The following is a 25,902-nucleotide window of genomic DNA, read 5'->3' as shown; positions in this document are numbered from 1 at the left end:
ACCCCAAAAAAATACTTTTAAAATTCAAAGTATTATTTTATAATTCATCACAATTACGTATCCTTTATTTTTATTTTTTACTTTTTTTTTTCGTTTTCCCTTCCAACAATTACATCCAATAATAAAAATACGTTCATACCTTCTCAACTTAGTGATGGGATGCAATATAAGCCAGTCCTCCCATCTATCACATACGCATATGCATACCCCCACACTTCAGCAATGAGATGGAATATAAGTCAATCCTCCCATTAGACAACAATAAACATAGGGATACCCCCATATATTAGTGATGGGATAGAATATAAATCATTTCTCCCAACCATTACATACAACAATAAACATAGGCATACCCCATACCTTAGTGATGGTATACAATATAAGCCAATCCTATTTGACAAGGATAGGAATTTATGATCAAACGAATCAAGGATAAGCACACGTACCCACATATCTTATTGATAGAATGCAATATGAGTCAACCCCATACACTAAAGGTGGGCAGCTATGATGGAGCAAATCAGGGATAAGAACACATACCCTTATCTCTTAGTGATAGGATGCAATATGAGCCAATCCCATACAACAAAGACCAAAAGTTATGATGGAGCAAATAAGGGATAAGCACATATACCTCCATATCTTAGTGATAGGATGCAATATAAGCCAATCTCACACAATGAAGACATGGTTTTATGATGCACCAATGATAGTCCAACTCTTAGTTCCATATTACTATATGCACATATTATAGACTATAAAAGAATCTTTCCTTCTTTCTTTCTATGCATCGTCCTCGTCATCGACATCCGCGGATTCCGCCCCGACTTCCTCATAATCCTTCTCGAGAGCCGCGAGATCTTCGCGCGCCTCGGAGAACTCACCCTCCTCCATACCTTCCCCAACATACCAGTGCACAAAGGCTCTTTTAGCATACATGAGATCAAACTTGTGATCAATTCTTGAGAAGACCTCAGCAACACTGGTAGAATTGGAGATCATGCAGACGGCCCTCTGGACTCTAGCAAGGTCCCCACCTGGAACAACGGTGGGGGGCTGATAGTTGATTCCACACTTGAAGCCAGTGGGGCACCAGTCGACGAACTGGATGGTCCGTTTGGTCTTGATGGTGGCGACTGCAGCGTTGACGTCTTTGGGAACAACGTCGCCCCTGTACATGAGACAGCAGGCCATGTATTTCCCGTGCCTTGGGTCGCACTTGGCCATCATTGAGGACGGCTCGAAGGCGGTGTTGGTGATCTCTGCCACGGAGAGCTGCTCGTGGTAGGCCTTTTCGGCAGAGATGACGGGGGCGTAGGAGGAGAGCATGAAGTGGATGCGTGGGTATGGCACCAGGTTCGTCTGGAACTCTGTCACGTCCACGTTCAGTGCCCCCTCGAACCGTAGAGATGCTGTCAGCGAAGATATCACCTATAAGAGTTCACATGAAGAAAGTCAGAAAACTAAAAACTATTCATCAAAAAAACATATAAACTGTTTTCAGCAGCTAATACAGTGTCAGCTGATGAGTGAGGTGGATCATAGCAGTCATCAGAATCCCATACAACAATCAGATAGTTTATACTAGGTTTTAGTATTAACTGTGTAAATAAAATTATCTAAAGATTGTCAACAAAGATATCACCTGCAAAAAGATTGTGACTGGGTTTTGGATGTTTATCAATTGTTGAGGCTAACAGTAGAATTAAAGCAACACTATCTGACAAGAATGTTTTGAATCATGCAGAAAGTGGAAAAAATTGCAGTAAATCAAGAAGAGGAGGGAAATCTAAAACTGTGTCATATATTACAAGTTTGGAAATATTTGTGTGTGCAAGTTATATTAGATGTTCATTAGTGGAAAGACGCTAATAGTTAATATGTATCTTAAGTTTTTAAATAATAAGTAGATTTTACAAATGTTATAAGATTTTGTTAGATATTTAATGTTAAAAAATAGTTTTTTTGAATTGATCTTTTATACATGATCTTTGTAGAAATATGTATAAATGATTTAATAATCATACATTATTGATATCAAGTTGTTCAATTATTCTAATTATAAACCTATTTCTATAAAATGATTTTTTCAAAAACTTTTAATAAGTAAAATCTAATAAAATGATACCATAGTCCACTTGAAAATTTATTATATAGTAATATTATAGTTAATATTAAATTACTTTTATTATATTTTAATATATTCTTATTATTCTAATTTTATATTTTTATTTAACATTTCATAGTAGTAAAAAAAAAAACCATAGTATTATATATTACTATCTTTAATTTTATATTTATTCTTATCTTTTATTCTTGAGAAAAGAAAGGTTTTTGTATTTGCATGTTTTTGGTCTCTATAGTGTCATTTTATACTGTCTTTAGATATTATAAACCTTCATGATTCCTTACGTTAAATATTATTTTTAAGAAATATTCAGTATTAGAATTATGTCTTAGGATAAATCATTATTTTCATGGTTCATAATGGTTTTTTCCCCTCACAAAAACAAAACAAATATAACTTGTAATATATTAAGTAAAAATAATATGACTAAAATTTATGAAGAAAATTCTAAAATGGAGGAAGAATGTCACAAAAGATGGATTCAAGAGTCAGGAGAAAAGCTCCTAAATCACCACATACAACGTTAAGAAACCCAACATACACCATGAGGAGACTCAGAACACCTAGAAAAAATAGACCAAAGAAGGAAAGGTTGGCAAAAAGATGAGCCCAACAAAAGAACATAGAAGAGAGGAAGACAATCTTCAATAACAACATTCTAAAAATAATACAAGGTTATTCCATAGAAGTTATCCCACAATATGATTTTTTTCAACCGACTCATGATTTAGTTTGGTAATCTTTATCAATATTTTGAAACATGCTTCATGAATATGATTCATTTTCAAAATAAATAAATAACATGAAATAACTAGACAAAAGAATGACAATACACTAATAAACCAAGATAACTATATAGAGGAAAGAAAGGGGGACATAAAAATCAAGAAGGAAAAAGAAGCCACATTAAACAAATTATAAGATTAAAAAAATTGTAAAAAAAATACATTAAAAATAAGAATTTGAGAGAGAGGATACATTGGAAAAATAGAATCATGTAAGTGAGATGCATAGGGAAAGATATAATGAAGAAGAAGCGGTGAATATGCAACTATATTATAAGGTAATGTGTAGTTAATAGTGAATATTTTTAAAAAGTGTTTAAAGACTTGGCTTAATCTCTATGAAGGAGGAATTAAAATGAAAAAGTAGAATGTTGATAGATTCTTTAATGGTATGATTAATAGAATTACTTAAATTATCAAAATGTTATAATTCAATGAATTGAAAACAAATAATGAACATGATGATATGTCCCTTAAAATATGATACAACATATCAAGCTTAGAGTGTATCTCAACCAATTTTGATGGAATAGATTGTCCTAGACCTTAGCCTTAGTGAAAGAATTATCAACAAGTACTCAACACAAAAAATCATCAAATATTTATGCTTTTATATTGAAAAATAATTGATAAAATAGAGTGAAATGAATAGTAATAGGCTTTAACCCTAATCAAAGAATGTCAGTAAGTCTTCAATAATAATAATATAATCAATTATTCTTACTTTTGTATTGAATAACCATTGACAAAATAATCAGCTCTCAACACGACAACAAAAAATAATACTTCTATATCATTAAACAATTCACAGATCCACATCTCTATCTTTAATCACAGACAAAAGGATATCAACAAAAACTCATGCTTCCAATATCACATGTCATTTGTTAGCTGTGTTATTTGTTAGCTGCAGATAACAGGGAGGATTCCTGTTATGTATTTCTTTCAAAAACCATCTCACAGATGATATATAAATGGATGAAAAATAAAACTTGTGATTTACCTGCGAAACAAGCCTGTTGAGATTGGTGTAGGTAGGGCGCTCAATGTCAAGCGAGCGGCGGCAAATATCATAAATGGCCTCATTGTCGAGCAGCACTGCAACATCTGTGTGCTCCAAGAGCGAGTGCGAGGAAAGCACGCTGTTGTAGGGTTCCACCACCGATGTCGAAATCTGAGGAGATGGATACACGCTGAACCCCAGCTTGGATTTCTTCCCATAATCCACAGAGAGGCGCTCCAGCAGAAGAGATCCCAGGCCGGATCCCGTTCCTCCGCCGACTGCATTGAACACCAGAAACCCCTGCAACCCCGTGCAGTTGTCCGCCAGCTTCCTTATGCGATCCAGGCACAGGTCCACTATCTCTTTCCCGACTTCCAAAAATTCAACACAAAATCATAAATTTGTCTCAGTTTTTAAGAATTCATTCAGTTGCGTAATTCGATTCAGCACATTTAAATGACGGATTGTGAAATGAATTGCTTTAAATTTAGCAGATTTTGGATCGCAGGACACAAGTTCAGAAATATTTGCACACTTTATGAAAAATTCACGTCTTTTGATTGATTCGGTTTTTCAGAATTCATGTAATTGCATTCGATTGAGTTCAATTAAATGATGGATTGTGAAATGAATTGCTTTAGATTTAGCAGATTTTGGATCACAGGACATGAATTCAAAAATATTTACACATTTTTTGGATCACGGGACATAAATTCAAAAATATTTACACACCAAAATTTCTCGTCTTTAACTGATTCAACTTTTCTAAATTAAGCTGATTTCGATAAATATAGATCACAAAGCATAGTTTCGAAAATATTTACACAATATTTGGACTGTAAAATATTAGTGTCTTCAATTGATTCGATTCTTCTATATGGAGTCAATTTCGATATCACTGAACATTCATTCTACAATATAAAACACTTTATGGACTGTAACATATTCGTGTCTTTAATGGATTCAATTCTTCTATACTCGGAGTCAATTTGATAAATATAGATCACTGAATATTATTTCTAAAATATTTAGTCAATTACTCATTGAATTAATGCCTTTGATTGATTTAGTTCTTCCAAATTGGATCGAACTCAAAAACAAATCACAGTACATGATTCGAAAATATTTGCACAATTTATAGACATGTCTTTAATCGACTCAATTCTCCTAGTTAAATGAGGTCGATTTTGATTATGGATCGAAAATATTTACAGATCTTAATGAAATTGTTTCAATTCCTCTTATATTGAATCGATTTAGATAATAGATCAGAAGTATTTACACATTTTTCTTTATAATTGTTTCAATTCCTCTAAACTGAATCGTTTTCATATCTTTAATTGTTTGAATTGCTCTAAATTGAATCGATTTTGATCACAGATAACAGAACGTATATTCAAAAAAAAATTGCACAAAAAGAACAGTGAAGAATTCTTTTAATTGTTTCAATTCCTCTAGATTGACCTCGGTGACGCTACTTAACTGGTGTAATGACCACGGGCAAAGTTGTTAGCTGCGTCCTCTTTGCCGCTGATGAGTTGCTCGGGGTGAAAGAGCTGGCGGTAGGTACCGGTTCGAACCTCATCGATGACAGTGGGCTCCAGATCGACGAAAATTGCCCGCGGGACGTGCTTTCCAGCTCCGGTCTCGCTGAAAAAAGTGTTAAAAGCGTCGTCGCCGCCCCCCACAGTCTTGTCGCCGGGCATCTGTCCATCGGCCTGCATCCTCAAATGAATCAAAGCTTTAAATCTCACCACCTCAAAATTAAAACCATCAAGCACAAAGATCGTCAATTTGTTGCATACAAAAGCTTCAAATCAGATTTCTGTATAACAATAGATCCAATTTCTAAATATTGCTTGTCGCAGATCATAATATAAAATCTTCAAATCAGATTCTGTATAACAATGAATCCATTTTCTAAATATTGCCCTAAAACAGGGACCTTTAGAGTTTTGAACGGATCCCCACACGATCGGGATCTTGAACATTCTGCAATCTTTGTTGATCAAAAGAATTAAGATATAACTTACATGGATTCCATGTTCGAGGCAATAGAGCTCCCAACAGGCGTTTCCGACCTGAATACCTGCTTGCCCGATGTGGACAGAGATACATTCCCTCATTTTTGCAGGAATTGAGAATGAGAATGAAAATGAAAATGAGGATCGTTTACAGAAGGCGTTTGCAAAGACGCCTCCACAACGACAACAATGAAGGCAGAAAGTTAAAAACTCACAGAGGTCCCCGAGCTACAAAACCCTCCCACATTCCTTCTAATTTAAACCCTGAGCAGGCCGTACCTACACCATTCAATTTTCTCTCTCCAAATAATGAAGAATATTTGACTGCTTCATCGTCACTCCAAGTTGGAAGAATATCTCTCTAATAATTGTGGACAGATAATTTGGAGAAATATGTAATACCAACAACTCATAATGATGATAAGACAAAGCCATGAGAGATGGCCCAGAGCATGTGCTGCCAGCTCCCATGTCATCTTTCGACTTGTCAAACATTTCAGTCCATCAATTCAAGAGAGGTAAAAAGGATATTTGCAGATACCCAATTGATGTCACCCACCATACTGCACACTGGATATGAAAATTGACAGCAATTGTTTTTGTTTTTTTGTGGGGTGTTAATCTGAATCTGTGATCCTTGTACACCCTGCATAAGCTAACTTGTCGGAGGAGCTTCCAAATCCTCTTTCTTGTGTGCCTCAATTATCTCAGTGTGAAAATAAATTTTCGTGCACATTGAGATGTTACATGGAATTGTAATTTTTATTTTTTATTGATTATTTTAAATTTTAGTTTGTGATTTTTTTTTTTTCAAAAATATTTGTGATCTAATCTCAAGTACTATATGTTTGATCTGGAGCATTGTGAATTTGATTTGTTTTACATATTGATTTACATCATATGGGGATAATTTAATAGAATTTGTGCTACTAAGTTTGTCAATACTTACTTTATTTTAAGGTTATCTTTAGGGATACCATTTAAAAATTTGTTAAATTTATATCAGTTTATATTTTTCTTGGTCAAATTCTTTAATGAGTCAAATTAAAAATCATGACAAGCATTAAAGACAACATTCACCAACATGTAACTGGCCTATTTGTAGCTATGATTCTCTTAGGCCTTTATAAATTCAATTGCATTCTAATAATTATCAGTTTTCATTGCATATGAACTAGTTACACATAGAATTTGTTTAAATATCATTAGAGATCAACATGTTGAATAAGCATGTGTTGAGTTGGCTCGTGACAACTAGGAGAAAGTTAGTGAAACACTTAGATTTGCCCTAAGATTTAGCTAGGTCAATCCAACGCCACTTGAAAATTAGCCTTTGCTTACAATAATAATTTAAAGGAATGAGTGCATGAAATTACATGCAAATGTGAGTGCAATTATGATGAGTAAATGGTGGATATATAGAAAAAAGCGGTATGAATAATGATGAAACAATTATAGATTTAGAAATGAAGGCTTGAACTAAACCATATACCACTTGTTGATATATTATGTGGTATTAAGACATTGTGGTAAGGAAAACATACAAATAAATAGGAAATGGCATGCACATAACTAACTCCACATTTAGGATTCACCCCCACAATGAGGTGTATGTTAACCAAATATTGATTGCATTTCAAAGTGTACGAACATTCTCATCCAATATGAAAAAAAAATACACATGTCCTCATAAAAGGATTTTGTCATTAATAAATGATACTTTAATTATTCTTTTGTTCTCCTTGATATAAGAACTCTAGGTAAGTGCACCAAGATGGTGTGCAAAAAAGTGGCCACCCACCCAAAACAATCCAATAAGCCGACCAAGTTTCTTTTAATTCAAATAACCCAATTAGGTTATGGTCTAGTAATTACCAAGCCTAGATTCACATAACCTAATCAGGTTTTTATTTTAACCAAAATACGATCAAGTTTTTCATATAACTGAAAGAGACACACATATTTAATATATAAAAGTATCTTTTATATTGTTAGAAATGCATGCATGTTTTAACATTATAATAGTCGTGTGGTTTATTTGTCCCTAAAACAAGTCCAAGAAAGAAACCAAGGGAAGGGAGGAGAGAGAAAGGAAAGAGGGGAGGGGAAAGAGTTGAGGTAGAGAGAGAAAATCGGTTGAGAAAGAAATACAATAATTAATGGGCGGAGGGTGGGAGAGTGAGAGAATTTTTTAAAATGTGAACTTTATTCAAGTTTTGCAAGATTGATCACATCACATGGGGGTAATTTAATAGAATATGTGCTAGTGAATTTGTTAGCAGTCACCTTATGTAAAGGTGATGTCTAGGGACATCATTTAAGAATTTTCTAACTCGATAGGAATGTTTTTTTCATTGGTCAAACTCTTTTGGTGATCCAAATTAAAAACATGATGGTAAACATCAAAGACAACATTTACCAACATATGTTCTAAGAAGGCAGAGACCAAGAGGTGCACTTGTGCAACATGAAGTGTTACACTCTATTAAGTAGCATATGTTATCATTTTGTGTAGTTAAGCTAGACATGGTGAAAGCATACGATAATGTTGATTGGGAATTCTTATAAAAGGGTTAAAGTAAGGCTATTTTTGCAACGAAGTAGTGTAAGTGGATCCTTGCATGTGTTAAATTTGCTAAGTTCTTTATCATTGTGAATGAATTCCAGGTAGGAAAATTCAAAATATACAAGGTGTACATCAAGGGAACCCTTTATCTCTAGTTTTCCTTATCATAATGGTCATTGTCAATGGAATCTAGGTAGGACAATTGAATAGTACACAAGTTGTACCTCAAGGAACCCTTTATCTCTAGTTTTTCTCATCATAATGGTCAAAGCTCTTGATGCAGGAGCATCCTAGGTGTAATATAAATCTTGCATCACCCAAAAATATTTCCTTTATGTTGTTTGAATAAGAGTTGTCTTAATGCAGAGTTGTTGTTTGTGGAGGCTTTTTACTAAGTAAGTCAGTCATACAAGCTTGCAATGTCCTAATTTCAGTGATAGAGGTTCATCTTAGATATATCAACCTTCCAATTGAGGCTTGGTGTCATATTATGAGTATTTGAGAAGTTGTTACAGATTTTGGTGTGTAATTTTGGTTAAAAAAATTCCAGGCTCAGTTTTGAAGGCATTAGAGGATCCAAATGGGCTTCAAGATGAGGTCAATTGGAGCTTGCACATGTTGGACCTTGCAAGTTAGAAGCTGAGGATTTTAGAATGGGGTTATAAAGGCCAATTAGGTCAACAGTTTGCAAGTTATGGTCTTCCCAAGTTGGGCCAACCGAGATTTCAAAAATAAATGTCATAATATTTTTGTGGACTCTATGGTTGTTCCCTAAGGAAAAGTCGTCTATTAGTGTCAAATACTTAGTCATTCACAAGGCAGGATTGTTCAGTCATCACTGTAACTAATTCATCTTATATAGACCTAGTAATATAATGAAGACTTGTATATATTTCAATTAGTGTCGAGTAGTTGTTACCGCTAAGAAAGTTAGAGGTTGTTGAGTACATTATAATTAGCCCTTCATTGGTTAGGAGATAGTATATTTTTGAGTATATACATATGTCGAGTATAATAGAGATCGAGTATTATAGTGTATGTTGAGTAGAGATGAAGCTGAGTGACATCATGTATAATAGGCATGGTCAACTATCACCAAGCCACTAATGTTGATTAAGACAATTTGACATGTTTTTCTAGAATGGCACACAATCTTAAGTAAACTATTTTTTGTCGAGTTGAAGTTGAATTTATATGATCAAGAATTTTTTTATGGAAACAATTATGCATTTAATTATGGATCATTAATCCCTATTTAAAGAGATTAGCCAATCAAAAAATTGCAAGGACTAAGCAACAAAACAGGTGAATCTAGATCATTGATCATGATCTAGAAGCTTCACCAAATAGCTATTTAAGGAGGGTTTTAGATCAAATTCATGTGTGTGACTGAGAGTTTGGATGCATGTGAAGTTGGAGATGAATTGGGTAGAACAATCGAGCAATGCAATAAACAGTTCACAGAAGAGTTATTATAGATCTATCACAAAGAAGTGATATCATATTGAATACAGGACAACTTATCATTAGCATTGTAGTGCAAACTAAAGATCAAGTACTGATACATTTTAATAGGTATTTAATGGTAAATCTCTTAACAAAGTGGTCCTAAGAGGCCTATGTAAATCTCCTAATAAAGTGGTCAACTTAATTATGTAGTTGAAATCCTTTAATCAAGATAGACTTAATAGTTTTGTAATCTCTTAACAGGGTAGACCCCTCACAGGGTAAATCATTAGAAGTGATCAAACATTGTAGCCCTAACAAGCACACTTTATTACTGTAGTAGTGAAGATCTGTGTGGGTGTCATTCCCATTACAGTTATACCTTCACCTTGTAGGGTTTCTATGTCATCATATCTGATCTCATGCATTGATCAATTGTTTATATGTCTTATTCATGTTATTAGATATTAGAGCTTATGTTATATTGCATTATATGATTATTTTGATATAAAATTAAAGTTTAATGAGGGTTTATGATGAATATGTCAAATTGGTTCATGTTTGAAGTGTTAAAGTTTTATAGATCTTGATTCATCCCCCCCCCTCAGAATCTCACTTTCCCATTAGATTTCCAACAATTGGTATTAGATCGGTGTTCTATTAGCAGAAGTCTAACTACTTGGGAGTTAAAGATCTTAGAGAATAGAAGTCTACAACTGGAAAAGAACATTGAAAATCATAAGCTTGATGTTTAGCTTGAATTTGAAAAAGTAAAGACTACAAAGGAGACTTTGAGGAAATCCTTCAAGAGAAGGAAACATATGGAAATTCAAAAAAATGACACACAATACAAAGAAGAAACTATTGAAGATTTTTTTGATGAAGACATATTTAGTGAATTTGATGTAGCCATAGTAGATCTATTGGAGAAGAACAACATTCTAAATAAAGTAGTAAGAGAATTGAAAAGGAGAACATGAAATACAATCAGTAAGGCTATGTGAAGTGACTGAACAAAAGAAGAAAGCTAAGGATGACCAAGCAATGGCTGAGGAAAATAAAAGGTAGATGGCTAAAAGTCTTGATGAAAGGATCAATGAAGTATAAAGGCTAACTCACAGTCAATTTGACATGGTTAATCAATTACTAAGTCATGCTAATCATGAAATTTCTAGAAAGGTGGAAGAGGTTGAAAATATGAGATCTCAAACAATCAATTGAAGAGAGAATTGAGAGCTAAGAAAGAGATAATGGAAAAGATGAACAAACCTAAAGAGGCTATCAGATTTCTTATTCAATAGATAAATGCATCAAGGAGACCTCATGACAGTTATGGATTAGGCTATGTTGAGTTCCTATCAGGTATCGAGCAAGAAGAGTCATTAAAGCAAGGAGAATAGGGGAATGTGACTACAAAACCAAAGGACAAGAAGCCTGCATGCTATCACTAGGGAAAAACATGCCATACAACTAATGCTTGTAGGAGAAAATTTGGTAAGTCAAATCCTAAACCTAAATTCAATGAAAATTATTTCAATTGCATTAAGTACATGGACACTAAGCACATGAATGTAGATCAAAGACCAGTAAGACACAAGCCACATCTAGAATTAAAGGATATTTTTATACATGTCAGAAGTATGGTCACATGGCACAAGATTGTAAATCTAATGCAAAACCTAAGTACAAACCTAAAGGTCAAGGCAAAAAACCTAGGCAAGGTAATACCATAAATTGGGATTACATTACTTGGTTTAGTTTTCAATTGTGTGGAAAGTATAGATACATTGCAGAAAATTGTGCAAGGATACATCTTAGAGGAAGATTAGGAAACTAGGGGAATTTTTGACCAGTGTATTTTCACTATCAAAAGGTCAGTCACCTAAGCAAGGACTATATGAACTAAGCATCAACACCTAATGTTGAAGACAACAATGGAAAGGAAAAGATCAATACTAAAGAGCTGAGAAGCCAAATGAATCATACATTGAGGAAGAAAACTGAAGAAAGTAATAGTTCAAATGATAAAGTTGTGATCACCCAATCCAATGGATTAGGTAATTCCTCCACCTCCAGCTAAAGCAAAAAGGTATGGGGTATGTGCAGGATCATGGTCAACCAAACTATGGCCTTAAGTGGTAGTGAAAAACAAGCAAATCAGGGTTATATCAACTTGACACATAATTTTAAAGTGGTTCTGGACTTTATATCAAAATGTTGTCAGAAAATAATCTGTAGAAAATTGAATGTAGTTTCTAAACTACTAGGCCTTATCTGGAGAAAAAATAATTGATTGGTCAAAAGTTTGGATTTTAATGCAGTACTATGAAAATTTTAAGGTGAAAATAAAAAGTAAGTGTATGTCTGACCACTTTAATCAAAATCAAATGATAATATTTTTTTAATATAATTATAGATATAAAAAGTAGACTCATGCCCAGATGTGGCGCATATTTTTGGGTATTTTTATTCCAAATAAATAATTAAATATGAATTTTCTACTTAAACTTTTTTGGGAAAAAAACTCCCATGTCTGACCAGCTTAAGTAATAGAAAAATTTACAAAATTTAATTTTTTTTTTAATATTTTTCTTATACTAGGCGAAGCATAGAATTTGACGCAACTTTTGGATTTAAAAAATGTTATACCGTTTGAAAGTTATAGCTATTTTTCAATTAGTATGTCAATCAGCACTTTAGAATCATCTTCATTGAAAATTAACTAATAAATACTTATCGAACTCAGAATTTGATAGTAATTATATCGATGGAATCTCCAGAGTGTTATAATAAAACCCTTTTCATTTCATTCATTTTTGATGAAAATAACATTATCAGATGGCTACCCGAAGTTTAAGTGTCGGTGAAACCCTTCTCAAACACGTTTTTTGGGTTGACCAAATAGGCTTGGTAAATACTGAGCCTAATTGGATACTCGAAATCAAATCGGGTATCCGATTTTAAATTGGATACCTGATTTGAAATCGAGTATCCTATTAGGTTCATAATTTTTCAATTGAAATTTTGGAGGGAAATTTGAGATAAATAAATTTGAGAGGAAAACTTTAGAGTGTTTTAGAGGGAAATTTATTTGGGGGAAGTGTGGACATTGATATTATTATTATTAACTATTATTATTATATTATAGTAATATGTATGATTATTATTATTAGATATAATATAGTCATAAATATAATTATTATTATTATAACTAAATATAATATAGTAATATATATGATAAATATAATTATTATTAAATATATATAGTAATATTATATGAATATTATTATATATAATAATATATATGGTTATTATTATTATTAAATCTATAATCTAGTAACATATATGATTATTATTGTTATATAATCTAATAATATATTATTATGATATTAAAATATACAATATTATATTACTATTAAATATAATATAGTCATAAAATACATCGAAAGGGGTCATAGCCTATGACCCCTTTTGACGCATTTCATGAAAACATATGTCCCTAGGGCCCCTAGTAACCCCTTTCAACACATTCCCAATGGGTCCCTAGGGGTCCTAGGGCTCTTAGGGACATACATTATCATGAAATGTGTTGAGAGGGGTCATAGGTTAACCTATGACCCCACTAGATGCATTGGAACCAACCAAATATGTCCCTAGGGGTCCTACGACCCCTAGGGACATAGGTTGTGATGAAATGCATGGAGAGGGGTCATAAGTCATCCTATGGCCCTTTTCGACCCATATAAATGATTATAATATGTCCATAGGGGTCCCAGGGCCCCTAGAAACATATGTTGTCATGGAATGTGTTGAAAGGGGTCATAGGTCATCCTATGACCCCTTTCAACCCATATAAACAATTATAATATCTCCTTAGGGATCCTAGGACCCCTAAAGACATATGTTGTAAAAAAATGTGTTGAAAGGGGTCATAGGTCATCCTATGGCCCCTTTCGACCCATTTAAATGATTATAATATGTCCCTTTGGATCCTAGGACTCTTAGAGACATATGTTGTCATGAAATGTATCGAAAGGGGTCATAGGTCATCCTATGGCCCCTTTTGACCAATATAAATGATTATAATATGTCCCTAGGGGTCCTAGGACCCCTAGAGACATATCTTGTCATGGAATGTCTCGAAAGGGGTCCTAGGTCATCCTATGGCCCCTTTTGACCCATATAAATGATTATAATATGTCCCTAAGGGTCTTAGGACCCCTAGAGACATATGTTGTCATGGAATGTGTCAAAAGCCATCATAGGTCATTCTATAGCCCCTTTCGACCCATATAAATGATTATAATATGTCTCTAGGGGTCCTAGGACCCCTAGAGATATATGTCATCATAGAATGTGTCAAAAGGGGTCATAGGTCATTCTTTACCCCCTTTTGACCCATATAAATGATTCTGATATGTCCCTAGGGGTCATAGGACCCTTAGAGACATATTTCGTCATGAAATATGTGGAAAGGGGTCATAGGTCATCATATGACCCCTTTTGACCCATATAAATGATTGTAATATGTCCCTAAGGGTACTAGGACCCCTAGCGACATATGTCGTCATGGAATGTGTTGAAAGGGGTCATCGATCATCCTATGGCCCCTTTCGACCCTTATAAACGATTATAATGTGTCTCTAGGGGTACCAGGGCCCCTAGAGACATATGTTGTAATAAAATGTGTTGAAAGGGGCCACAGGTCATCCTATGACCCCTTTCGACCCATATAAACAATTATAATATGTCCCTAGGGGTCCTAAGACCCCTAGAGACATATGTTGTAATAAAATATGTCAAAAGAGGTCATTGGTCATCCTATGGCCCCTTTTGACCCATATAAATGATTCTAATATGTCCCTAGGGATCCTAGGACCCCTAGAGACATGTCATCACGGAATGTGTCAAAAGGGATCATAGGTCATTCTATGGCCCCTTTCGACCCATATAAACTTGGGGTCCTAGGACCCTTAGAGACCTATGACATCATGGAATGTGTCGAAAGGGGTCATAGGTCATCATATGGTCCCTTTCAACCCATATAAATTATTATAATATGTGTAGGGATCCTAGGACCACTAGAGACATATGTCATTATGAAATGTGTTGAAAGGACCTATGACCCCTTTCGACCCATATAAACAATTATAATATGTCCCTAGGGGTGCTCGGACCCCTAGAGACATATGTTGTAATAAAATGTGTCGAAAGGGGTCATAGGTCATCCTATGGCCCCTTTCAACCCACATAAATGATTATAATATGTCCCTAAGGGTCCTAGGACCCCTAGCAACATATGTCGTCATGGAATATGTTCAAAGGGGTCCTACGTCATCCTATGGTCCCTTTCGGCCCATATAAATGATTATAATATGTCCCTAGGGGTCCTAGGACCCCTAGAGACATACGTCGTCATGGAATGTGTTGAAAAGGATCATAGGTCATCCTATGACCCTTTTCGATCCATATAAATGATTATAATATGTCCCCCCTAGAGACATATGTTGTAATAAAATGTGTTTAAAGGGGTCATAGGTCATCTTATGGCCCCTTTCGACCCATATAAATAGTTGTAATATGTCCCTAAGGGTTCTAGGACCTCTAGAAACATATGTCATCATGGAATGTGTCGAAAGGCATCATAGGTCATCCTATGATCCCTTTCAACCCATATAAACGATTATAATATATCTCTAGGGGTCCTAGCTAGGACCCCTAGAGACATATGTTGTAATAAAATGTGTTGAAAGGGGTCATAGGTCATCCTATGGCCACTTTTGACCCATATAAATAATTATAATATGTCCCTAGGGGTCCTACGACCCCTAGAAACATGTCATTATGGAATGTTTCGAAAGGGGTCATAGGTCATCCTATGGTCCCTTTTGACCCATATAAATGATTATAATATGTCCCTAGGGGTCCTAAGACCCCTAGAGATATATGTCATCATGAAATGTGTGGAAATGGGTCATAGGTCATCCTATGGCCCCTTTTGACCCATATAAATGATTCTAATATGTCCCTACGGGTTCTAGGAACCCTAGAGACATGTTGTAATAAAATGTGTTGAAAGAGGTCATAGGTCATCCTATGGCCCAATTCAACCCACATAAATAATTATAATGTCCCTAGGGGTCCTAGGACCCCTAAAGACATATGTCATCATGAAATGTGTCAAAAGGAGTCATAGGTCATCCTATGGCCCCTTTCAACCCATATAATGATTATAATATGTCCAGGACCCCTAGAGGCATATGTCATCATGGAATGTGTTGAAAGGGGTCATAGGTCATCCTATGGCCCCCTTCAACCCATACAAATGATTATAAAATGTCCCTAAGGTCCTAAGACACCTAGAGACATATGTTGTCATGAAATGTGTCGAAAGGGGTCATAAGACATCCTATGGCCCCTTTCAACACATATAAACGATTACAATATGTCCCTAGGGGTACTAGGACTCCTAAAAACATATGTCATCATAGAATGTGTTGAAAAGGGTCATAGGTCATCCTATGGTCCCTTTTGACCCATATAAATGATTATAATATGTCCCTAGGGGTCCTAGGACCCTTAGAGACATATGTCATCATGAAATACATATCGAAAGGGGTCATAGGTCACCCTATGGCCCCTTTTGACTTATGTAAAATATTATAATATGTCACTAGGGGTCCTATGACCCCTAGAGACATATGTCATCATGGAATGTGTCAAAAGGGCCCCTTTCGACCCATATAAATGATTATAATATGTTCCTTGGGGTCCTAGGACCCCTAGAGACATATGTTGTAATAAAATGTGTCGAAAGGGGTCATAGGTCATCCTATGGCCCCTTTTGACCCATGCAAACAATTATAATGTGTCCCTAGGGGTCCTAGGACCACTAGAGACATATGTCATCATGGAATTTGTCAAAAAGGGTCATAGGTCATCCTATGGCCCTTTCGACCCATATAAATGGTTATAATATATCCCTAAGGGTCTTAGAGACATATGTCATCATGGAATGTGTGAAAATGGGTCATAGGTCATCCCATGGCCCCTTTTGACCCATATAAACAATTCTAATATGTCCCTAAGGGTCCAAGGATCCCTAGAGACATATGTTGTAATAAAATGTGTCGAAAGGGGTCATAAGTCATCCTATGGCCCCTTTCGACCCATATAAATGATTATAATATGTCCTTAGGGGTCCTAGGACCTCCAACGACATATGTCATCATGGAATGTGTTGAAAAGAGTCATAGGTTATCCTATTGCCCCTTTCGACCTATATAAATGATTAAATATGTCCTTCGAGGTCCTAGGACCCCTAGAGACATATGTCATCATGGAATGTGTGGAAAGGGGTCATAGGTCATCTTATGGCCCCTTTGAACCCATATAAATGATTATAATATGTCTCTAGGGGTCCTAGGACCCCTAGATACATATGTCATCATGGAATGTGTTTAAAGGGCTCATAGGTCATCCCATGGCCCCTTTCGACCCATATAAATGATTATAATATGTCCCTAGGGGTTCTAGGACTCCTAGAGACATATGTTGTCATGTAATGTGTCCAAAAGGGCCATAGGTCATCTTATGGCCCTTTTCAACACATATAAACAATTATAATATGTCCCTAGGGGTCCTAAGACCCCTAAAGATATATGTTGTCATAGAATATGTCAAAAGGGGTCATAGGTCATCCTATAGCCCCTTTCAACCCATATAAATGATTATAATATGTCCTTAGGTGTCCTAAGACCCCTAGAGGCACATGTCATCATGGAATGTGTCGAAAGGGGTCATAGGTCATCTTATGGCCCCTTTCAACCCATATAAACGAATATAATATGTCCCTAGGGGTCCTAGGACCCCAAGAGGCATATGTAATGGGGACACAACAGAAAGGGAAAATTATATTAACTGAGAAAATAAGCTAGTACAACAGTACAGGAAAATAAACTTCAAAACATGCCCTAAGGGCTTACAATAGCATAAATCTGGAAATAATTTTTCCTTTCAGTACCTCCTCTTAAACTCCACTCCGAACTGCCTTTTACAATGCCAGAAATCTCCTTAAATAGACCCCGAAGGGTTAAGGACTAGGAGTACATTCTAGAAAGTGCTAGTAGGCATCCACCAACCAAATAGAAGGTTTCAAAAGCTGCAGTAGAAGTTGGCGCAAATCTAGAAGAATCTAGAAACGGTAACCGAACTTTCGGGAGGCATAACTTTTGAACCGTAGCTCCGATTGACAAACTGTTTACATTTCTGGAAAGCTCTCAAAGCGCTCTATAGCCTTATGGACCAGCATCGCTCATCTCCCATTTTTCAGCCCTTTTTAAGGTCATTTAATGCCCCTAACCTGACTTTGAAGCATTCTTAGGAGGTCTCCAAAACTTGAAAAACTGCAATAACTTTCAAACCATGGGGCCTTTTGACCTGATTCTTTTTTTGGAATGCTCTAAATCACAATTACATTCATCTGGCCAATTCACACCTTCTAGGTCACCAAAATGATGGCCAAATTGCATGCTCCTATTTTTTCAAAATTTTCTAGCACACTGATAGTTGAACTGTGAGAGTTGGAACCTTTATTTGACCCAAATGGGTATCCAAAAATGTAAAGAAATGAAACAGAAACTAAGTCTAAGTACATTTTTTTGGGTGACACAAGATTGCCCTTATACCTCTCGATGCTCCTGCATCAATATGTCATCATGGAATGTGTCGAAAGGGGTCATAGGTCATCCTATGGCCCCTTTTGACTCATATAAATGATTATAACATGTCCCTAGGGGTCCTAGGACCCCTAGAGACATATGTCATCATGGAATGTACTCAAAGGGGTCATAGGTCATCTTTTGGCCCCTTTCGACCCATATAAACAATTATAATATGTTCCTTGTAGTCTTAGGACCCCTAAAGACATACGTTGTAATAAAACATGTCAAAAGGGGTCATAGGTCATCTTATGGCCCCTTTCAACCCATATAAATAATTATAATATGTCCCTAGGGGTCTTAGGACCTGTAGAGACATATATTGTAATAAAATATTTCAAAAAGACCTATGATCCCTTTCGACGCATATAAATGATTATAATATGTATTTAGGGGCCCTAAGACCCCTAGAGCCATATATCATCATGGAATACATGTCGAAAGGGGTCATAGGTTGTCCTATGTCCCCTTTCGACCCATATAAATTATTATAATATGTTCCTAGGGGTCCTAGGACCCCTAGAGACATATGTCATCATGGAATATGTCAAAAAGGGTCATAGGTCATCCTATGACCCTTTTCAACCCATATAAAGAATTATAATATGTTCCTTGGGGTCCTAGGACCCCTAGAGACATATGTTGTAATAAAATGTGTTGAAAGGGGTCATAGGTCATCCTATGGCCCCTTTTGACCCATATAAACAATTATAATATGTCCCTAGGGGTCTTAGGACCACTAGAGACATATGTCATCATGGAATGTGTCAAAAAGGGTCATAGGTCATGCTATGGTCCCTTTCGACCCATATAAATGATTATAATATGTCCCTAGGGGTCCTAGAACCCCTAAAGATATATGTCATCATTGAATGTGTGTTAAGGGGTCATAGGTCATCCTATGGCCCCTTTCAACCCATATAAACAATTCTAATATTTTCCTAGTGGTATTAGGACCCCTAGAGACATATGTTGTAATAATATGGGTCGAAAGGGGCCATAGGACCCCTAGAGACATATGTTGTAATAAAATGTGTCGAAAGGGGTCATAGGTCATCCTATGGCCCCTTTCGACCCATATAAATGATTATAATATGTCCCTAGGGGTCCTAGGACCCCTAGAGACATATATCATCATGGAATGTCTCGAAAGGAGTCATAGGTCATCCTATTGCCCCTTTCGACCTATATAATCGATTATAATATGTCCCTTGGGGTCCTAGGACCCTTAGAGACATATGTTGTCATTGAATGTGTGGAAAGGGTTCATAGGTCATCTTATGGCCCCTTTCAACCCATATAAATGATTATAATATGTCTCTAAGGGTCCTAGGACCCCTAGAGACATATGCAGTAATAGAATGTGTCTAAATGGGTCATAGGTCATCCTATGGCCTCTTTCGACCTGTATAAACAATTATAATATGTCCCTAGGGGTCCTAGGACCCCTAGAGACATATGTCATCATGGAATGTGTCAAAAGGGGTCATAGGTCATCTTATGGCTCCTTTCGACCCATATAAATGATTATAAGATGTCCCTAAGGATCTTAGGACACCTAGAGACATATGTCATCATGGAATGTGTCGAAATGGGTCATAGGTCATCCTATGGCCTCTTTCAACCCATATAAATGATTCTAATATGTCCCTAGGGGTCTTAGGACCCCTAGAGACATTTGTCATCATGGAATGTGTCAAAAGGGGTCATAGGTCATCTTATGGCACCTTTTGACCCATATAAACGATTCTAATGTCCCTAGGGGTCCTAGGGCCCCTAGAGACATAAGTCCTCATGGAATGTGTCGAAAGGGGTCATAGGTCATCCTATTGCCCCTTTCGAACCATATAAATGATTATAATATGTCCCTAGGGGTCTTTGGACCCCTAGCGACATATGTCATCATGGAATGTGTCGAAAGGGTTTGTAGGTCGTCATATGGCCCCTTTCAACCCATATAAATGATTATAATATGACCCCTAGAGACATATGTCGTCATGGAATGTATCATCAACCCATATAAACAATAATAATATGTCCCTTGGGGTCCTATGACCCCTAGAGAATATGTTGTCATGGAATGTGTCGAAAGGGGTCATAGGTCATCCTGTGGCCCTTTTCAACCCATATAAATGATTCTAATATGTCCCTGGGTCATTAGTCATAATAATAATAATAATAACAACAATAGTATATGTTGTTATAGTATCAAATAAAAATAATATAGTAAAAATATAGTAATATAGTAATATATATATATTATAATATTAATAACATATAAATTGCATTATTATATTTAATAATAATAGTAAAAATAATATAATATACTAATTTCATATATATATATATATATATATTATAATAATAATAACATACATTATTATATTTAATAATAATATTATATAATAATAAATTATAATCTAATACATAACTCATAACTCATTATACATAATATATAATTTAATAATAATATAATATAATATACTCCTAACTCACTATAGATAACTCATTATACATTATAATATCGGATACCTGATATTATTGGATATCCAATATAATATTGGATATCTGATATCAAATCGAATACCCAATAAGGGTTGGGCCTTACTTTTTAGGTTTGGTATTTGGATGGGTGAAAGAAGGTCAAAGCCGATTTTGGAATGCTTTTAAACATTTTCAAACACTACTTTTTTCACATAGCCACTTTTTGGTACACCATGATCTTGCATATACGCTATGTATGGAACTATGTTTCAAATTGATAAATCTTCCATCAATTCCTAAGATTAGATGCATTCAAGTCCATATCAACATGTTAATGGATGCAGAAGGACAAGTTTGAAGTTTGAATTGAGTAATGTATGTTGGTGTTGAGTTGAGTTGTTAGCTTTGACCGAGTGTCAGTAATGAAGTTTTGAAAGTATTAAGCGACTGAGTTGAAATGATAGTTATGACTGAGTTGAGGTTTTGACTATGTTGATGGAATGAGGGAATATGATAACCGAGTTATCTCGTATTGGCCAGGATAGTTGCATCTCACCCACTATTTGTACGAAGCATTGATGACACCCTAAAATTGAATTTTTGAGGTATACATAAAGTTTATAAAGTTATTTTGAGCACATAGTGTTCAAGTTTTCAGAAAGCAGAGTGATTTCAAGCATTTGTAGATCTTTTAGCAGAGATTGCAAGAGATTCAAAGTGTGTCAATGGTTGTTGTGAAGAATTTGTGTGGTTGCCGAGTTCCGTATAAATTGTGTTCAACCCCCAAATTTAAAGAAGTGGCATGAATCTAATCTGCAACCAAGAAGAAGATGAATTTAAAGGTTAGTAGTGCTCAATTAGTGAAGAATGGTGTTAAATCTCCTGCAAAGCACAAAGCATATCTTGAGATAGCAATGAAGGGTGATTCCTTTGATGCCCTATCATCAATCCAAACTAGAGTTATAATGATTCATGATGTTAGGTCATGTTACATGTGCAAAGTAGGCTATTACAAATTAAGGCTTGCACACAAAAATTTGTGTGAAGAGGGATTGTTGAAGTGTTAGGATTAAACCATAGACAAAAATAATAATTACGTGCAAATATAACCAATAACAAAAAATAATAGATCACACAGAAAAGAACACAAGGCACCAAGATTTAATGTGGTTCACCCAATCCCTAGGCTACATCCACCAAATGGCAAGTCCAATATTTTTATGATCCAGTGATTACAACCTAATTACAATCAATAATCCCTTACAGCTCAAGACTGCCGCAAGAACCAATTTTGCATCACACCTTATGAAACAATCCCTAAGCCTAAGCCCTTTTATACAAGTATTTTAAGTGCTTTAGGGTTATAATTAATAATTACATGTTAGCCCAAAATCTTGATAAAATAGGGGCCAAAAAAAAAAATTCCAAAGAATTTATGAAGTATGTACAGTACTTTCTTGATCAGTCACCACAATCTAACAATCTCCCACTTGGGGACTGATCAGGCTCCACACTAAACAACAATCTCCCACTTGGAGGCTGATCATGTAGCAATATTGCTACCACATGGGGCTCCCACTAGATCAAACCAACTTGGACTCTACTGTTCTTTTATTCATATTCAGTCTAGAAGACCAATCGAAGCTGAAGAGGAGTTCAGCTTCTCCCTTGTTACTACCTTTGTCAACATATATGCTAAATTTTCATTGGTATGTATCTTCTCCAACTTTAACTGTCCATCCTCCAAAATTGATTGAATAAAATGGTACTGCAACTGTATGTGTTTGGTCTTTGAATGTAGAGTTGAATTCTTTGCAAGATGAATGGCACTCTGACTATCTGTGAACAAATAATTATCCTTCTGAGGATGTCCCACTTCTTACAAGAAAAACTGAAGCCATATCATCTCCTTAGTTGCCTTTGTAGTAGCTACATACTCTGCCTCTGTAGTGGATAAAGCATTAACCTTTTGTAACCTAGAAATCCAGCTCACAATTGCCCCACCAACAGTAAAGATGTAACCTATAGTACTCTGCCTGGTATCAATATCTCCTGCCAAATTTGAGTCAAAATTTGAGTCAACATAGCCTTGTAAATCAATAGTAGAGCACCCAAAGTGTAAACACTTATTGGATGTTCCTCTCAAATATCTAAGAATCCATTTGATTTCATTCCAATGCTCAATGCCTGGATGACTCATATACCTGCCAACAACTCCCACTACATGTGCAATATCTAGCCTAGTACATACCATAGCATACATCAAGCTTCCTACAGCTAAAGCATAGGGTACCTTAGACATCTTATCCTCCTCTTCTTGGGTCTTGGGACACATCTCCTTAGTCAATTTCAAATGACCAGGTAAAGGTGTGCTGACATCTTCAACATTCTCCATAGAGAAACGTTGCAACACCTTCTCAATCAACATAATCAGCCTGAGATAGCATCAATGTTCTATTTTTCCTATCTCTACAAATTTTCATACCGAAGATTTGTTTTGTTTCCCCCAAATCTTTCATAGAAAATGCATGTGCTAATTGGCTTTTTAGCCCCTTAATATGATCCATGTTAGACCCAACTACAAGCATATCATCAACATATAAATATAAAATAATGTAGCTATCATCATCCAACCTCATAAAGTAGACACAATGATCTAAATGACACCTACTGTAACCATGCTCATGCATAAAATTTTCAAATTTCAGATACCATTGCCGATGTGCTTGCTTCAAGCCATATAGACTTTTCTTCAATTTGCACACTAAGTTCTCCTTACCTTTGACCAAAAATCCCTGTGGCTAAGCCATATATATATCTCTTCATCCAAATCACCACGAAAGAAGGTTTTTTTAATATCTAGCTACTCTAAATGCAAATCTTTAGTAACCACTAGACTTAAAATAGTATGGATAGAAGTCATTTTAACAACAGGAAAAAATATCTCATCAAAATCAATTCCCTTTTTCTATGCAAATCTTTTTACAACTAACCTGGCTTTAAATCTTTTCTTACCTCCTTCCTCTTCTTTTAACCTGTAAACCCACTTATTCTGTAATGCCTTTTTACCTACAGGAAACTTGCACAAATCCCATGTCTTATTCTTCAGCAAAGAGTCCATTTCATCTTTCATTGCAGACTCCCATTGAATCTTAGTATCCACCTACATAGCTTCATCATAACTTTCAAGTTCACCAGCATCAGTAAGTAAAATAGAATACAAAGAGGGAGAAAATCTTTGTGGACATCTAATTTGCCTGTTGATCATCTAACATTCACTAGTGTGTGTGGTATTTGTTGTTGTGGTTGTTGCACATCATGAGGAATGGTTGGAATAGCAGCTTTTGCAGTATCATCTAGCACTACATAATCATCTTCTTTCTTCTCATGTTTTTGCAATAGATCTTTGTACAACACTTTATCATTGAATATGACATCCTTGCTTCTTACAATTTTATGAATTTCAAAATCTCAAAACCTATAACCAAAATCATTAATTCCATATCCAACAAATACACATATCTTTGACTTAGCTTCTATCTTGGTTCTATTTTCAAAATCTGTGTGAGCAAATGCTTCACAACCGAAGGTTTTGAGAAAAGAATAACTCACCCTCTTACCAGTCCATGCCTCTTCTAGAATACCACAGTCCAAAGGAGTAGAAGGATCTCTATTAATCAAATATATAGCAATATTGATAGCCTCCGCCCACATGTGTAAGGGAAACCTAGCATGCAATCTCATGCTCCTTGCACGTTCCATTATAGTCCTGTTCATGCGTTCAGCCACTCCATTTTCCTGTGGAGTCCTTGGAACAATTTTTTGTCTATGAATACCATTAGTGGAGCAATAATCTTCAAATTCATGATTGCAATATCACCACCATTATCAGATCTAAGACATTTTTATTTTTTTACCAGCCTCATTTTCAACCAAGCATTTCCATTTCTTAAAAGTTTGAAATACATCATATTTTTGTCTAAGGAAATAAACCCATACTTTTCTAGTTGCATCATCAATAAATGTAAAATAGTAATGAGAGCCACCAAGGGAAGATACCTAAGCTGATCCCCATACATCGGTATGCACAAGCTCTAATTTCTCCCTTTTATTTTCCTTCCTAGTCTTTACAAAACTCACTCTCTTTTGTTTTCCATACACACAACTTTCACAAAAATCCATATTAACACATTTTAGACCTAGTAAAACTTTCTTTGAATGAATTACTTTCATACTTTTCTCACTCATGTGCCCAAGTCTATTCTGCCACAGAACTGTATCAAAATCTATAGTAGTTATTTGTTCTCCTTGCTCAACTACAGTAATTGTTCCTGAACATTCATTTTTCTCTGAAACAATTAAAGTAGAAGGAACAATATGACCTGTACAAAGATGTAAGGTGCCTACTTTCACACCTTTTTCTACTACAAGGGAACCTTTTGAAACCTTCCAATTTCTATCATTAAAAGTAACTACACAACCCTCATCACCGAGTTGCCCTGCTGAAATTAAATTCCTACTTAGCCTTGGAACATGTCTTACCTTATGTAGTAGCCAATGATTTCCATTCTGCAACTTAATCTTAATTTTTCCCTTTCCAACAATCTGACAGGGTTCATTATCCCCCAAATAAACAAGCCCAAAATCCCCTTGGGCATAATCAATAAAATAACCTCTGTGAGGTGTAGCATGAAATGAAGCACTAGAATCTCAAACCCATGAATCATCAACACTTTCTAAAGATAG

At 35.5% G+C, this 25,902-nt stretch overlaps 1 protein-coding gene across 1 annotated transcript; it reads right to left on the bottom strand.

The window, feature by feature from the left end:
- Positions 1 to 228: 228 nt before the first annotated feature.
- Positions 229 to 6,170, bottom strand: LOC149575381 (tubulin alpha chain-like). Its single transcript, XM_089815140.1, has 4 exons — positions 5,950 to 6,170; positions 5,400 to 5,634; positions 3,917 to 4,287; positions 229 to 1,431 (listed from the first exon to the last, which is right to left on the bottom strand). Exons 1-4 carry the CDS (start codon positions 6,040 to 6,042, stop codon positions 784 to 786), a joined length of 1,347 nt encoding a protein of 448 aa, XP_089671266.1. The 5' UTR covers positions 6,043 to 6,170; the 3' UTR covers positions 229 to 783.
- Between the last annotated feature and the right edge of the window lie 19,732 nt (positions 6,171 to 25,902).

The sequence above is a fragment of the Cupressus sempervirens genome, chromosome 2 (genome assembly GCF_028749045.1).
Source record: "Cupressus sempervirens isolate cs-2001-9-10 chromosome 2, ASM2874904v1, whole genome shotgun sequence".
In the NCBI taxonomy this organism is placed as follows: Eukaryota; Viridiplantae; Streptophyta; class Pinopsida; order Cupressales; family Cupressaceae; genus Cupressus; species Cupressus sempervirens.
This window is presented reverse-complemented; position numbering and strand designations above follow the sequence as displayed.